Source organism: Eumetopias jubatus, unplaced genomic scaffold, assembly GCF_037043125.1.
Source record: "Eumetopias jubatus isolate StellerSeaLion01/CBP00866 unplaced genomic scaffold, mEumJub1_p1.0 scaffold_1, whole genome shotgun sequence".
Classification (NCBI taxonomy): domain Eukaryota; kingdom Metazoa; phylum Chordata; class Mammalia; order Carnivora; family Otariidae; genus Eumetopias; species Eumetopias jubatus.
In genome coordinates this window covers 205,506,926-205,523,516 of record NW_028274807.1, presented here as the reverse complement: position 1 = coordinate 205,523,516, position 16,591 = coordinate 205,506,926, and the positions used below count along the sequence as shown (strand labels likewise).

Genomic DNA, 16,591 nt, shown 5'->3' with positions numbered 1-16,591 from the left:
AGGAGTGGAGCGCTGGGAGGCTGCTCTGCTCCCCCACCCACCTGCCCACCCACATGCCTAGGGAGAGCGCTGGATGGCTCACAGACTCTCATTTTGCCTCCCTCTGGGGCTCCCACAGCCTGCAGACCTGGGTTTCAGAACCCCGTCCCCTTTCTTTATGTTGGTGCCAACTTTTTCCAAATGAGGTCTGAGCACAGCAGATCAACTCAGAGACGTTCTGGGGGAAGTCGGCAGAGCCCTGACCACCCTGTCCCACCCACCCTGTCCCACCCTATCACCAGGCTGGCTTCTAAGAACCCCTGCCCAGGCCCACCTCATCCTCTAGGCCTCACCTCAGTGGTCACCTCCTCCAGGAAGCCCACCAACCCTGATCATACTTCACCCCTCCCAACCCCAATGTGAGCCACTGGAGCACAGAAACTGAGTCCACTATCCAGTGACAGCTTGATTCAGAGAAGCTGCCCAGTAATATTGGTTAAGTGGGAAAAAATGAGTGATTAGAAGCATTAATGAATTTAGCAAATGACCAATGTGGGCACTGATGGAGCCACACTGTTAAGATAACTCACAGTTCATCATCGGAGAATGTAGAACAGACACAGATGTTAGGTATGGTGGGGTCCCTACCCCCGGGGCGGAGATCCACTATGGACACTCTCACTGCAGGGAACGTGCTTCCCCCACTCCTGTTTCACAAAAGCAACAATTGCTCCCGAGTCCCCCGGGACACCTCAACCTTGACTGGTTCTAGTACCAACTGTAAATGAAGGTTCTAGACCCTTCTCCCCAAAACTTTCCCAAGTTTTTGCATAGGACTCCCTGACCAGCCAGGAACCTGCTCTAGCCCCAAATGATTCCCCAAACAGGGACTGGGGGCATCAGATAGTCCTGGGAGATCTCAGGATACAGCTCCCTTAGGCCCCCCACAATTATCACAGGAATCGCTCAATCCTCTGCTCAGGCTACAAGAAGGTGGACATCCTGGGACCACTGAAAAGCATGAGAAAGAGTGGAAGGAGGGCATCAAGGAAGAAATAAAGCCTGCCAGAGGATGGCTGGCCTGGCCTGCAGGGGAAAGCCACCCACCACTCCCTAGGCCACCCTGTGCTCACCTCCGAGGCCGTGCCCGTCTCCAGGAGTGCAGCCACCACGTAGGCCGTCAGCGGGACTGTGCCGTGGATCCCACCCTGCAAGAGGACTCTCAAGCCTCACCCTGAGCCGGAGGGGACCGCCCCCGACCCCTTACTGGCCCCAGATAGCAGCAGGGAGCAGGCGGGGCAGGGCTAAGGTGCCAGAAGGGAGCCGAGCGGCCGCTCACCTGGATGTCCTTGTTCAGGATCCTGCCCACGGCCGGGAAGGAGCCGTCCACCTGCTGCTGCCGGACGATCCAGCCCTTGGCAGCCGCCAGCTCCTCGGGGTCGATGAAGATGAAGCTGCGCGCCTGGGCAAAGGACTTCAGGACAAAGGCCGTGAGCCTGAAATAGGATGAGGCAGGGGCTGGGAGGGCCATGGGCTGGGGGCGGTTGTGCAGAGAAGGTCACCTCCCGTGTGCCCCCTGAGGAACTGTGCATGCTCCCCACACGGCCCTGGGTCTCTGCTTCCTCACCTGTAACATGGGAGGGGCCAGCGTGCCCTCGCAGGGCTGCTGTGAGCGCTCCAGGAAGTGTGTGGGCACCCAGCAGGACCCAATGACAGAGGCCAGCCTCCCTGCACGGACCCTCCCACCCTGGCGCTCAAGGCCTTCCTGTGAGCTGGTTCAGCCCTGCCTCCCCCTGCCACGTGCAGAAGACCTTCCTTATTGCCCCTCCACCACCAATCCCCAAGGGATCCCCAGCCTTGCAGAGAGATCTCCAGTCTTTCTCGGGAACCTGCCGCCAGATATCTTAGATGCCTGGCCCCCTCTATGGCTCTAGCCGGCCACAGTTAGGGGCATTTCAGTCCTTGGGCCTGAGAATGACTTTTGAATGGGCACATGAGGTGATGCTGGGAGCAGCTGTTGCAATTTTGCCACATGAGGGGAGGAGCCACCATGCTGAGAGCCCACAAGGGACCAGAGGAAAGAACCTGGCGGGTGGGGGTTGGGGGGCAATGCATTGCGGGCTGCCAGACTGGCCCATCCTGTAGCCGCCACAGCCCTGTGGTGTGAACTGACATTTAGAATTGCCTTTCAGCCAGATTTCTGTTGCTTGCAGTGGAAAACCTTCCACCAACCCACTACCTCGGCTACCCCATCCAGGCACTGGGCATGTCGTGTTTCCGTCCTTTCTACACAGAATGAGGTACTGCTTGTCTCTCAACGCTCCACCCACGTGTCTCTCCCCAGAGGAAGCTTCTTGGGTGCCCCCACTCTGAGATGGGTGTCTCTGGACGCCCAGGACCCCCAACTGGCCTCCCCACAGCCCACCTGTGTCACAGGTGTCCATCCTTGGCTTTGCAACCTGTGCCTTGTCCACCCTGCCCCCTCCCTGCTGCATCAAGGTGCACCTGAGTGAGAGTTGATGGGCCCAAGGGATGAACGAGGGGGTGAAAAATCAACGCAGGAGAACCACTGGATGGAAGGCAAGGAGCCGAGAGGGACGAGCAACAGATGGAAGAGCAGGCCCCCCTCTTCGAGGTCAAGTGGCTCCCCCACCCACACCCACCAGGCGGCTACTGTCCAAGCGGCCGAAACCAACAATTGCGGCGAGGCGGCAGAGACCCGGGAGCCCCTGTGCGCTGCTGTGGGAGTGTAAACCCGCGCAGCAGCTATAAAAACCCAGACGCGCGGTTCCTGGCCAAGTTAGAGGTCGAGTTCCCATGGGATCCCGCAATTCCACTCCTGGGAACATCCCCTTGGGAAACGGAAGCAGGGTCGCGAAGAGATATTTGTACACCCGTGTTCACCGCTATCACAGCAGCTGAAACATGGGATGACCCGAGTGTCTGGACTGATGAAGAGATTCACAAAACGGGGTGCCTCCACACACCGGGATGTTATTCGGCCTTAAGGGGGAGCAACACTGACCCCTGCTCCAGCACGGCGCGAACCTCGAGCACACTCTGAGCCGTGAAGCAAGCCACGCAGAAAAGGAAGCTATGATCGCACTCACGTGAGGTCCCAAGAGGGACCAAATTCACAGGGACAGAAACTAGAATGGGGGTGCCAGGGGGCTGGGGGGCGGAGTCCGTGTGTAATAGACACAGAGTTTCAGATTTACAAAATTTAAAAGAGTTCTGGGGACGGACGGCGGTGATAGCTGCCCAACAGCGTGATTATACTGAATGCCACTGGACTGGACACTTAAAAATGGTGAAGATGATAAATTGTATGTTATGCGTACTTTACCACACACACACAGAAAGAAGAGAAAGAAAATCAAGGCTCTGTTTCGGTGAATCGCCAAAATGTGAAATAGCCCATAATCCCACGGCTGCATGCACCCATCCCAGGAGTCTGCTTGTCCCGGCCACTCTCCCTCCCGGACCCCCAAACCCATCCTTTCTCCTGCCTTTGGGGCACCTCCATCAGCCCGGCCACGCCCCAGAGGGAGGGGCCCAATGCCGTGTGCGTGCGCAGGTAGCCGGGCCGCGGGGCCACGCGGTGCCCGTGTGCTGGGCACTGTGGCATCCCCACACTCTCTCTGGGCAGGTCGGCCCTCTGGAGCCAAGTAAGCAACACTGCACACGGCGCGGGGGCGGGGGGGGGACCCTCAGCCAGCTGTGTCGCTGCGCCCGCGGGCCCTGGCGCTGCTGCTGTGCGGTAGACACTCTGGGTCAGCCTCAGGACAGAGAGGGCAGTTCTCAGGCCCATGGCCCCCTGCGCACGGGGAGAGAAACCCCATCTGGGGACGGGAGTTGGGGTGCCCCACGGTCCCTGCAAACCCCAAGGTGGATATGGCAAATCCACAATCACGCAAACTGCCCTGCTCTGAGGCTCCCGCGGAATAAGACCCAGGGGTGCACAGCCCCACGCCGGGCCCTCCTGGCCCGGTCGCCCCGAAAGCCAAAGGGAGCCGCTTGCAAGGGAAACCAGACTCCAGGCTGCTCTGGCCACAACGCTCCCCCGACCTCGGCCTCGCGGTGGTGGTAATGGCCTCTCCCGTCCCCTCCTACTCAGGGTCACCCCTGTTTCGGGGTCCAGTGGGCTCTGAAGAGGCCCCAGAGCACCCAGGACCTGCTCCTGAGAGGCTGGAGAGCAAGGGCTCCGTTCTGGGCAGTGTGGCAACAGCAGCAGAAAGACTAACTATGAGAAATAGTCACTGTCACTGCCACTGCCGCCACCACCCCCATCGCCACACCCAGGGCCCAACAAGCTGCCCACATCCAGCCCTCTGAACGCCAGGGGGGCCGGGACCATGGCTGTCTCTGTCACCCTGGGGATCTGGCTCCGAGCGTCCTGGCCATTCGGTGCGGCGTGGGGGGCTGCGGCTTTGGGTGGGAGAGCCCCCGTGGTCGTGGCCCCGAGGTGGGGACTCACCACATGCTCCCTGACGCGTCCCGCTCCCCGAATGCACTGTAGGAGCCGTCCTGGTGCCTGTACGTCAGCTGCCGCTGGTAGCCTGCAGAGCAAGCGCAGGGGTCAGCGTCCTGGGAACGTCCCTGCGACCCCCCCATGATGCAACACTCATATCCAGGGTCGCCGAAACCGCCCCCCACCCACATCTGGAGTCTGGAAACTGACCCACACCCACCCCTGGAGACCTTGAAAGGGCTCCACACCACGGGTGTGGCTGAAACCTCTACCTTGTTCCTCTCATTTCCTGACATCATCTGTCTGTCACACCTGGTCACACACAGGCCCTCAGTCATGCCTCGGTGGTCAGGGACCTGCACCATCTCGAGGCAGCACCCTCTGTCCCCAGGGGTGGGGACTAGTCCACGAGAGCCTGGTGTGCTCAGAGAACAGAAGAGCCAGAGCAGAAGAGCAAGGGGGCAGGGGAGGGAGGTGAGGCGGCCACTTGGGCCACACTGGGTGTTTGGCTTTATTGTGAGGGCAGCAGGGGGGCATGGGCCAGGCGAGCCAGGGAGGGCTGTGAGGGGACATACGTAGTGGGTGGTCTGTAGGGTCCGGAGAGGAACCCAAAATGGGATCTTATGGGGGAAGCAGGGTCTTTGCAGTTGTGATCATGCTGAAGATCTCCAGATGAGATCGTCCTGGAGTAAGGTAGGACCTAGATCCAATGACTGGTGTCCTCAGAAGAGAAGAGATGCAGAAAGAGACACAAACACAGGACAAAGAAATGCCCTGTCTGCAAAGCGCACTCCAGGGAGCCTGCACCTGTGACGGCGGCCCCAGGAAACGAACACCAGCAAGCCAAGCAGAAAACTGGGGGAGGGGGCTTGATGGGAAGCTTGTAGAGTCTGGAATGCCCACTGGCTGAAGGGCACGGGGTCTGGCTGCTCAGGGGAGCTCCCGGCTGCCGTTGATGACTAGGGATCATCAGACTGGGGGTGGTGTTTGAGGCCTGAGCCCAGATGGGTTCAGCGACCTGAGCGTCCCCAGCCACAGACCGAGTGGGCTTCTTGGGGTTCCCGGCAGTCTCTGGTCAGCCTTTATCAAGCCAGATTTTCAGCCCGTGGCAACCCCTGACTTTGCCTTTCCATTCAAGAGTTTCCACGCTCACCATAAGCTCTTGCACTTTCCTTTTCCTATTGAGAACAGATGGTTCTGGATCATCAGGACTGCTTTTGGAGATCTTCTACAGGGAACCCTGACAGGCCAGGAAGCAGGAACTCCAGACTCGCCTCAGGAATCAAGGCACTCCCATGCCTCAGTTTCCCCATCTGCGAGGGACCTGACATCCTCTGAGCCGGGCACACGCCGGTCCTTCTTGAAGGCAGAAATTTCCAAGGTGGTGCCTATGCGCTCTCCTCTCACTCTGGCTGGGACCTAGTGCCCTGGCCAGCCAATCCAATCCAGACGAGCCTGGGGTCTCAGAAGCCCCCACCGCCCTGCATGGTCTCAGGCTGGCTGCTTTGAGGAGCCTCAGGTGGCTCATGTGGGAAATGAGGACCATTAGTCTGGGGTTGCTGGGAGGGCAACTTGGGGCAGCACAGGTGGAGGTACACGTACCTGCCCGCTGTGAACGCCAGCTTCACAGCTGGGTCAACCCCTCGCCTTCCTCCCCTTCACTCCAGCTCCAGCCCAAGGCCAGAAGCACACCTCAGGAGGCCTCAGGACCTTGGCATCAACTGACTTAACTCCCTTGCTACACAGATAGGAAACTGAGGCACTGAGAACAGGCCCTACCTGAGGACACACAGCAGGTGCCTATGACAGAGGTGAGGCTACAGACTTCCCCGTGACCCCCCTGTGGGGCCAAGACATGCAGAGGGGGTGGGTCAGGGCACTCGGAGGTCCTACCCTCCACACACGGAGCTGTACCCTTTCCTAAGGATCTGATTCCTGGTGATGGAAGATATTCAGTGCTGCGTGATTTCTGAGGCTGTTCCGTGCTGTCTTATTTATTTCTGAAGATGTTCAGTGCTGCATTGTTTATTTCTGAAGATATTCAATGCTGCATTATGTAGGGAGGAAAAAACCGGAAATAACCCCGCCATGTCCAAGAGAAGAGTTTAGTACGTTGTATTCCATAAATGTAAGTGATGGACAAAGAGTGTAGCCTGGAAAATGACTACGAGCACATCCCGAGACCCAGCAATTTTACTTCCAGGCACCCGTGCCACAGAAATTCAGATGTTTTCACCAAGCACGTGGACAGGATGCCTCAGGGCGACCAGTTATTCTAAAAGCCCTGAATGTGACGCTGCTCCAGTGCCCATCATAAGACACGCCGCCCCTGGTCCCGCCGCAGAGGGGGGAGGAGGGGGCGGTGAACAGACCTTGGCTCCACACAGCCCGGGGGACAAATCACATACACACAGCGTGTGGCTGGGACACACTGAAGGATGCCACATTACGAGGCACCAAGAGCGACCACGTTAACCTGTGTTGCTGGAGAGCGTAAATGCAGAGCCAACATGGATGGGGGGATTATAGGGAATTATTTTTCTTCTCTAAATGTTTTTTTTATAATGCTATTATATTGCTTTTTTTAAAGATTATTTATTTATTTATTTGACAGAGAGAGCAAGCACAAGCAGGGGGAGCAGCAGAGGGAGAGGGAGAAGCAGGCTCCCTGCTGAGCAGGGAGCCCGATGCGGGGCTCGATCCCAGGACCCCAGGATCATGACCTGAGCCGAAGGCAGACGCTTAAACAACTGAGCCACCCAAGCACCCTATATTGCTCTTCTTGTTAAAAAAAAAATCTACATTTTTAGAAGATGCCATTCCTCTCCCCATAGCTGATTCCCAGCATTCAGAGCCATGTCCTAACTGGTACAGACACTTGGCTCCTGCTGACAGTGACCAGATGGGCCACCCCGAGTGGCCCCTTTCATCCACTTGGGTCCCTTCCTCCACATCTGCTATACCAGGCACATGGGCTGCCTCCCTCCCCATGCCCTCTCCCTGGGCAGCACCCCACCCCCCCCAGCCCCGGTACCTTGTACCAGGTAGTCTGTTGTCTCTCGCTCCACCTCGGGGCTGAGCTGCTGGGTTTTTTGCAGATACTTCAGGACAAAGATGTTGGGTGCAAAGTGGATCATGTTTTGCTCTCCACAGCCAAAGGGCAGCCGCAGGAGGTTGCTGAGGTGGTTCAGGGTTGGTCCCATGACGTCTCCTGGTGGGGAGGAAATGAGGGCTGGGCTGCAGGCCGGCCTCAAATGGTGCCCTGGCTGTCCTAGGGATAGCCTTCGCCAGCGCAGCCTATGGCCTAACACCGGCCACCCACCCTCTGACTGCCCTTCGGGACCCGACTGCATCCCATGCCCACTTAGCCCACCAGGGGCCCTGGCTTTGGTGGCCACCCGCTGGAACTCTCCTACACACCTCCCTCTGTGTTCTCTGGTCTCTACTCGGTGTTCTTTCTCTACCTCTTCATTTTGCTGAATGCTCATTTCTTTGTGGCTTTTAAAACAGGTGCATTTAAAGCTATACATTTTCCTCTTACAACTTTGGTTGCATCCCACAAATGCTGATAGATCAATCCAGCCGTTATGGTTCCATTTTAAATATTTTTTCTAATTTCCAGTAGGAAATGTAATTTTCTCTTCAATCATGAGTACTTAGTTTTTTTTTAAGTTTCCATACACACATGACATAGTTGGTATATTTTTCAGTTCTTTTTTTCTTTTCGATTTCTCCTGTGTTTTCCTCCCTTCAGCACTCTGCATTCCTCTTCTTGGCTTCTCTGCATCACACAGGGCTGATGGGCCCTCCAGAACTCCTGCTGTTCCCTGATCACACTTCCCTTCCTTCCTTGGCCTTTCCTCCTGCCCCACCGAGGCTGCCACTGCTCCTGTAGCCTCCATCCATGGCAGAGCCTGCCTACTTTCTCATCACCCTCCTCTGGGCTTCCCAGCTTCTCCACCTTCCATCCCACTGTGCTGAAGGCACTGGCACAGAGGTCCCAGCCTTCGCCCCCGTCTCCATCCCTGCCCATCTGCTTGCTCCCCTATGCCGCTACCCAGGCCACTCGCCCCTAGGGCCATCTCTCACTTGATCTCCTGCCTCAGAAATTGCAAACTCCCACATCCTCTGATCTGGCTACAACCACCAACCTGTCTGGGCCCCAGGGCTTCTGTCCTCTGATGTCAGAGAGACCCAAGACCCCTGCATTCAGGCCTGTGTGCCCCTCTGGGCCTCTTCCCCTCTTCCCCACCCTTCCAACACCCAACACCATGTTGACCACACAGTCACCACTTGCCAATCCTGTACCTGGGCTACAGGAGACAACCCACATCCTACAGACCCCCAGTCACAGCCACTTACTCCTGCTTAGCAAACACTCTGAATGTCTGCTCCTTTCACCAGGACCCCCACCTTCCACCCTGCACCTCGCTGACTTCACCCAGACTTTCTGCCTTCTTGCACATCACCCCAAACTCACTGCTCTCACAGAATTGACCACCTGCCCCTTGGGGTTGCCTCACACAGGGCTTGGACGGGCTGGGTCTGGACCCGCCTCGGGCAGACTGGAAATGCCTCAAAGACAGGGTTGGGGTCATCTCTGGGTCTGCCCCAGTACAGAGAAGTCACCAGAAGCTGCTTGAGTGGGTATGGGGCTGGAATCCCCGGAGAAACAGATCCCCAGTAGCGGCTGATGTGAAACCGAGTCTGGAGTGGACACCTTGCCCCCTGGCCTGAGTCCTTGCCCCCATTCTCCCTGGGCCAGGCTACAAGGCAGACGCACCTATGACAGAGGCCACTGCCCGCTCAGACCCAGGGATGGCGCTGTGCGGGACTCCCAGGGTAAAGGCCTCACTGTAGCTCTCGTCCACCTCCACCTTCTTCCAGATGCGGAACTCACCCACCGAGCCCCAGCCAGTGGAGAAGCCGATGAATCGGACCTCTGGTGGCCTGGGGAGGGTCCAGGCCATGATGACAGACTCATTGGAAGGCTCTGGACCATGGCCAACCTGGAAAAAGAGGCCAAGGATGCTGGAGGAGGCTGGAAGGAAGCACACAGTGGTGCTCAGGCAGCAGGGACACTGGCTACTGGGGTCACAGACAGAGAAACTAAAGGTCTCACCCCCTTCAATGGCCAACAGAGACACAAGTGTGGCATCTACAGATTCCGAAGTCATCAGGCTCCTGGGAGTCTCTGGGCCTTTGCAAATGCTATTCCCTCTGCCTGGAACATCCTCCACTCCCCAGTTTGCCTGGTGAACTCCTATTCATGCTTCAAAACCCCATTTGGCTATGTCCCTCCTCTAGAATGCTGTATTAGCTGCTCCTTTTCTATGTCCCCTTTGCCTGGTCCCTAAAATTCATCAGCCCACATTTCACCTACTTATATCCATCTTCCTTCTCCATGACTACCCACCATCACTCAGCTCTCAGATCCCTACACCCCTGTAAGTGACTCCAGGCAGACTGCGAGCAGCCTGAGATAGTGCCCTGTGTTTACCCTCCCTCCTCCCTGCCCCCTGTCAGAGCTGGACACAGATCAGGAGGTAGCAAATGCCCAGAAGCATGAGGTTCCCATGCCCACCCCAGTCAGCCCGGCCATGCCTGGATGAACCCGCCATGCCAGCTGATCCAGAATGTTCTGAATTCATCCCAGGAGAGGATCTTTGCCGTGTGTGTGCTGGCCACAGGGTCGCCCATTTTGCTGGTGGAGATCCAGGACCTGGTGTTCTGGTGCCCCCCCAGGACGATCTCTATCATGCCTGCTGCGTCCTGGGGCCCGGGGGACAAGGCCACTCGGGCATCATTGTGGGCTCGCACAGCCACATCAAAACGGGTGAGACACAGCGGCCGCGGCACATACTGGAACTCGTACTTGTTGGGTGTGGAGATGTGGACTCTCTCTGGATGGAGGGAAGGAGAGAGGGGGTTGAGGGCACCCCTGAAGGCATCCTGCCTCTCCCTGCCTGTGCCCAGAGCTTAGAATCAGGACCAAGGGGGGACAGCAAACAGAGCTGGCTTAATGGCAGCTCTGCCAAGAGCACACAAAAGATAAAATGCTCACAGGGATAAATCCTACAGAATATGTGCAAAGACCTGTACACAGGAGACTGTAAAAATTCTTGAAACTAATGAAGACCCAGATCGGTGGAGAGCTAGACCGTGTCCGTGGGTCAGAAGACAATATGGCAAATACATTCATTATTCCCCAAACGGATGTTCAGATTTGCTGCAATCCCAATCAAAACACAGCAGGGTCTTTTGGGGGAAATTACAAAACTGATTCCACAATTTATAGAGAAACATCAAGAATCCAGAAGAGCCAAAACAACTTTGATAAAGAACCAAGTCAAAGGACTCACACCTCTGACATCGAGACTTAATCAAAAGCTGTAGGAATCACAACAGTGCGGTACTGATGTCAACACAGGCAGGTGCTCAACAGAACAGAGTAGGGAGTCCAGAAAGGGACCCACATGTGTATGAACAACTGATTTGCAACAAAGGTGTGAAGGCAATTCAACAGCGAAAATCGTCTCACCCAATGGTGCTGGAACAGCTAGTTACCCGGAAGGAGAAAAGGGGAACTCCAAACCACACTTTGCATGGTCTCCAAACACCAACTCGAAATGGTTCATAGCCATTTTATAAGCGTACAACCTAATACTACAAACTCTGAGGAGAAAAGGTAGGATTTGGAGAAGATTTCTTAGATACAACAAAAGCATAATCCATAAAAGGAAAGATTGATCTACTGTACCACATCGACATGGGAAACTTCTGCTCTTTGAAAGACACTATTAAGAGAAAGAAAAGACAAGCCACACACTGGGAGAAATGTCTTTGTGAAGCATTTACCTGGGAAAGGACTTGTATCCAGAATATATTTTTTAAAATTTCCAAAACTCAATTTAAAATAAATGTTAAAAGAACTGAACAGGCACTTCACCGAAAAAAATATACCAGTAGTAAATAGGCACATGAAGAGATGCTTGAATGATGGAAATACACATTAAAACCACAATGAGATACCATCAGACACCTATTGGAATGGCTGAGGGGCGCCTGTGTGGCTCAGTCGTTAAGCATCTGCCTTCGGCTCAGGTCATGATCCCGGGGTCCTGGGATCGAGCCCCGCATCGGGCTCCCTGTGCCACGGGAAGCCTGCTTCTCCCTCTCCCACTCCCCCTGCTTGTGTTCCCTCTCTCGTTGTGTCTCTGTCAAATAAATAAAATCTTAAAAAAAAAAAAAAAAGAATGGCTGAAATTAATCAGACGTACAACCCCAAGTGTGGGTGAGGAGAGCGAGGATGTGACTCTCACCCCCTGCTGCTGGGAATGCAAAATGGCACTACCACTTTGGAAAACTGTGCGACCGTTTCTTAAAAGGTTGGAGGCATACCTACTGTATGATTTTGCTATTCCACTCATAGGTACTGATTCAAGAGAAAGGAAAATATATTACCCATATAAAGACTTGTCCATGAATATTCATAGCAGCTTTATTGGAAATAGCTCCAAACTGGAAATAACTCAAATGTCCACGAACAGGTCAATGAATAAACAAAGTACAATGCATCCGTTCAATGGAGTCCCACTCAGCCTTAAAATGACTGAATTATTGACACACACAACATGGATGCATCTCAAAATTTTTATGCTGAAAGAAACCAGATAAAAAGAGTACATTTTATATGATTCCATTTATATAAAAGTCTAGAAAGAGCAAAGCAATCTATAGAGACTGACAGGAAGGTGAGTAGTTCCCTAGTGACAAGAGTAGGCAGGGGTGAGTAGTTACCGGGAGCATGACTTTTGGGTTTAGGGGAAATCCTCATTAACTTAGTTGTGATGGTTTCACAGATGTGACACCTAGGCTGTCAACACTTACCAAACTGTACACTTAAAGTACGTGTGAGTTATTATAGTCAATTATACCTCCATAAACATGTTATAAACACTGCCGATTCTACTTTGAATACAAATATATATTCAGCCTAACATAAATTGTGATGTAAAAATAGAAACCATACATAAGTGCCCAACAATGTTTCAAAACATTCCATCATGATCAAATTATGGAGCAGCCATTTTTTGTTATTGTTATTTGTTTTAAGATTTTTATTTATTTATTTGACAGAGAGAGAGAGAGAGAGCACAAGCAGTGGGGAGCGGCAGGCAGAGGGAGAAGCAGGCTCCCCACTGAGCAGGGAGCCTGATGCGGGACTTGATCCCAGGACCCTGGGATCGTGACCTGAGTTGAAGGCAGACGCTTAACTGACTGAGCCACCCAGGCGCCCCGGGAACAGTCGTTTGATAGAACATACTGAAGCTGTTTTGAAATGCTGTTTATAAAGACTTTACAATAACAAGGAAAAGGGCTCAGGATGTGTTAAATGAGCAAGGCAGAACACAAAATTGTATAGCTCATGAGTTACAACTATGTTAAAACAAACAACAATCAATCCTACAAAACCAAATACAACAAAATGTCAGAAGAGGTCATCTATGGATGCGAGCCAGAGGAGATATTTTTTCCTTCTTTCTAAGTTCCCTGTAATACATAGGTATTGCTTTTTCTTTTCTCCATTTTTTTTTATTGTGGTAAAATACACAAAATGTAAAGTTTGCCATCTTAACCATTTTTAAGTGTACAGTTCAGTGGTATCAAATAGTCATATTGTGCAAACGTCAGCACTGTCCACCTCCAGAACTCCTTTCATCTTGCAAAACTGAAACTCTATCCCCATTAAACACTAAGTCACCAACCCCTCCCCACAGACCCTGGCTCCTACCGTTCTACTTTCTGTCTCTATGATTTTGACTTCTCTAAGTACCTGATACAAGTGCATTCATACAGTATTTGTACACATGTATCACTTTTTTTTTTTTTAGAGAGAGAGGGGAGTGGGGAGGGGCATATGGGGAGAGAAAATCCCGAGGCTTGATCTCACGACCCTGAGATCGTGACCTGAGCCAAAATCAAGAGTTGGACGCTTAACCGACTGAGTCACCCAGGTGCCCCACATGTTTCACTTTAAAAAATGTTTTTAATTTAAATTTTACTAAGATAATTATAGATTCACAGACAACTGTAAGAAACAGTATGGAAAGATCCTGTATCCTGTTGACCCAGTTTCCCCCAGTGGTATCTCTCAAAATTCTACTACAGTATCACAATTGGGAAATTGACATCGATATAATCCATTAATCTTATTCAGATTTCCCCAATTTTATTTGTACAGGATCCCTCCTATGGCCCCTTATCACCATATTCACACCCTTCTTCCCCATCTCAGCAATGACTAATATGATCTCCATTTCTAAAATTTTGTCATTTCAAAAATGCCATAAATGGTATCATTTATGGACCCTTTGGGATTGAGTTTTTTTCACTCAATCCCCTTCATCCAAGTTGCTCCATATATCAATAGTTTGTCCCTTTTTACCAATGAATAGCATTCCAAGGTATGAATGTACCATAATTTGTATAACCACTCATCCACTGAAGGACACCTAGGCTGTTTCCAGTTTGGGGCTATTACAAATAAAGCTGATATGAATGTCTGTGTATGGGTTTTTGTGTAAACAGAAATCTTCATTTCTCTGGGATAAATGCCTCGTAGTGCAATTTCTTTGGAACGTGTGTAGCTTTGTAAGAAACTACCAACAGTGGCCATACCATTTTACAATTCCCACCAGCTATGTATGAATGATCCCTTTTCTCCACATCCTGGCCATCTTTTATTGTGGTGACTTTTTTTTTTTTTAAATTTTAGTCATACTGGTAAGTAGGCATTGATAACTCACAGTGCTTTATTTTGCATTTTGCTAATGGTCAATGATGTTGAACACCTTTGCATGCGCTTATTTGCCACCTGTGTATCTTCTTTGGTGAACTGTTTCTTTCTTTCTCCCACATTTTTTTTAAGATTTTATTTTTAAGTAATCTCCACACCCAACATGGGGCTCGAACTCACAACCCCAAGATTAAGAGTTGCATGCTCCACTGACTGAGCCAACCAGGTACCCCTCTTTTTCCCCACTTTCTAATTGGATTGTTTTATTTATTGTTGAATTTTGAGAGCTCTTTATATATTCGAGATACTAGTCCTTTGTCAGATCTGGGTTTGGAAAGATTTTCTCCCAGTCTGTAGCTTGTATTTCTTCCTCTTAACAGCATCTTTTGCAAAGCAGTTTTTTTTTTTCCTTTTAAGTAGGCTCCACACCCAGCATGGAGCCCGACATGGGGTTTGAACTCAAGACACTGAGATCAAGAGTCAGACACTTAACCGACTGAGCCACCCAGGCGCCCCTTGCAAAGCAGTTTTTAATTTTGATAAGGTTCATTCATCAGTTTCCTTTTATGGGTCATGCTTTTTGGTATCGTATCTAAAAACTCTTCACTTAGCCCTAGAACCCAAAGATTTTTCTCCCAAATTTTTTCCTAAAAATTTTATAGTTTGACATGTAAGTCCACAATCCATTTGAGTTAATTCCTGTATAAAGTGGGATCTTTAGGTCAAAGTTCATGCTTTTGCCAATAGGTGTCCAATTACTCCAGCACTGTTTGTGGAAAAGGCTCTCCTTCCTTCACTGAATTGCTTTTGTATCCCTGTCAAAAATCATTTGAGCATATATGTACCATACTGCTATTTAATACAAAAAAAGGGGAAACATGTCAAGAGGAAGACTGTGTCCAGAGTGGTCTGTGTGGGTTACGGCACCTGTCATGCTGAATGCCTTGGCAATGGCAAGCCCCAGAGACTCCAGCTCGGATCCTCAGCTCCACCACCTGCCAAAGCCTGCTGGGTGACTGCCCAGTGACAAGCCAGGCCTGAGCTTCAAGCTAAATGGTTCCTCTGGGAGGGACCAGACAGGGAGAGGGCAGACATTCTGCTTAGCATTTCCCTGACCCCACCAAGGTAGAGGCATCCACTGGGCACTCTGTACCCATTTCCTTTTCATGGATCATATGCAAGTATAATGTCGATTTCAGGGGATTGAGGCAGACCCCGAATCCCACACCTTCTGGAACCCGCTTTAATTTCCTATCTTCTCTATGGGCCCAGGATTCTGGATCAGCCTTCTTCCCACAGCTTTCCCCTGACGTGACTCTAAGACCTCCCTTCCCTGGATCCTAGGCTCCTCACCCCAGGGCCCTGCGGACAGCTCTATTCATGCCCACGGTCTCTCTTCTCATTGACGCCTCCAGTCTACATTCGTGGGCACTTCCTTCCTGCATGGCAGATGCCCGGCCCTCACTCTGGCTCATGGTTGTCACCAGCCCGGACATCTCAGTTTTCCGTTGCTGTGTCTTCTGAGCCCAGGAAGGGCAGGCATCCCAGGAAGGGCAGGCATCCACTTCGCAGTGGGAGAGCTGTGACAGTGTGGGGGTAAGGGCCAAAGTCCTCAGCAGGGTGGGTGCAGGGACTCACCGTTGGGACAGAAGAAAGCACTGTAGGTGTATGCACGGGGGGCTCCTTCCGGCTGAAACAGAGAGACGGGGAGAACTGAGTGCTGGAGGGGCGGTCCACCCAAGGGAATGGCCACCTTCCCATGGCAGCGGCTCCAAGTCTGGACCCTGCAGGGTGATGCCAATGTCACACGTACATGGAGAAGGACCAAGCTGCTTACCTCCCAGGCCTGGGGGGGAACGGAGGCTCATTCCCCTTCTCCAGGTTCTGGTCAAACCAACTCACCAACTACTCCTAGATTTGTCATGCTTGCCACACACTCCCACCTTGTCCTCCCGTCTCCCAGGCTAACGGCAGAGCCTGGCTCCTCCTCGATCCCATAGGTCCCAACCATCACCTGCTTCCCCACCATACGCCTCTGTCATCTGCAGTTTCCTCCCCGGCAGATGGCAGGCAGGGTCGCGTGAGGGTCCACCAAATAACCGATCCAGCAAACCAACCATGCACCCAGGGCTCTCTCATGGTGGGGAGCGGGAGAAGGATTTTGCTGTTTTATCAAGCTGCACATCTGCCACCTCCTGTTTCAGAAATCCATTTTTCCAGTTCACGCTTCAGTTTTCTGCATTGACATCTCAGGTCTTCTGATACCTAAATGTCACCTCCTGCCCCGAGAATGGCCTGCACTAAGCTGTACTGGCAGATGCTGCAGCATGAACAGGAAGAAG

The 16,591-nt window shown here is 52.4% G+C and overlaps 1 protein-coding gene across 2 annotated transcripts in view; it reads right to left on the bottom strand.

Annotated features, from left to right (window-relative positions):
* The window catches only part of CPAMD8 (C3 and PZP like alpha-2-macroglobulin domain containing 8), a 77,749-nt gene that overhangs the window by 11,044 nt on the left and 50,114 nt on the right, over window positions 1–16,591 (bottom strand). For both annotated transcript variants that reach the window (XM_028126828.2, XM_088029136.1), the window contains exons 23-29: window positions 15,888–15,939; window positions 10,055–10,353; window positions 9,234–9,459; window positions 7,485–7,661; window positions 4,457–4,538; window positions 1,319–1,475; window positions 1,113–1,187 (exon numbers count right to left, since the gene is read on the bottom strand). In XM_028126828.2, coding sequence (XP_027982629.2) covers window positions 1,113–1,187; window positions 1,319–1,475; window positions 4,457–4,538; window positions 7,485–7,661; window positions 9,234–9,459; window positions 10,055–10,353; window positions 15,888–15,939 — 1,068 coding nt within the window. The remainder of the gene's footprint in view (window positions 1–1,112; window positions 1,188–1,318; window positions 1,476–4,456; window positions 4,539–7,484; window positions 7,662–9,233; window positions 9,460–10,054; window positions 10,354–15,887; window positions 15,940–16,591) is intronic.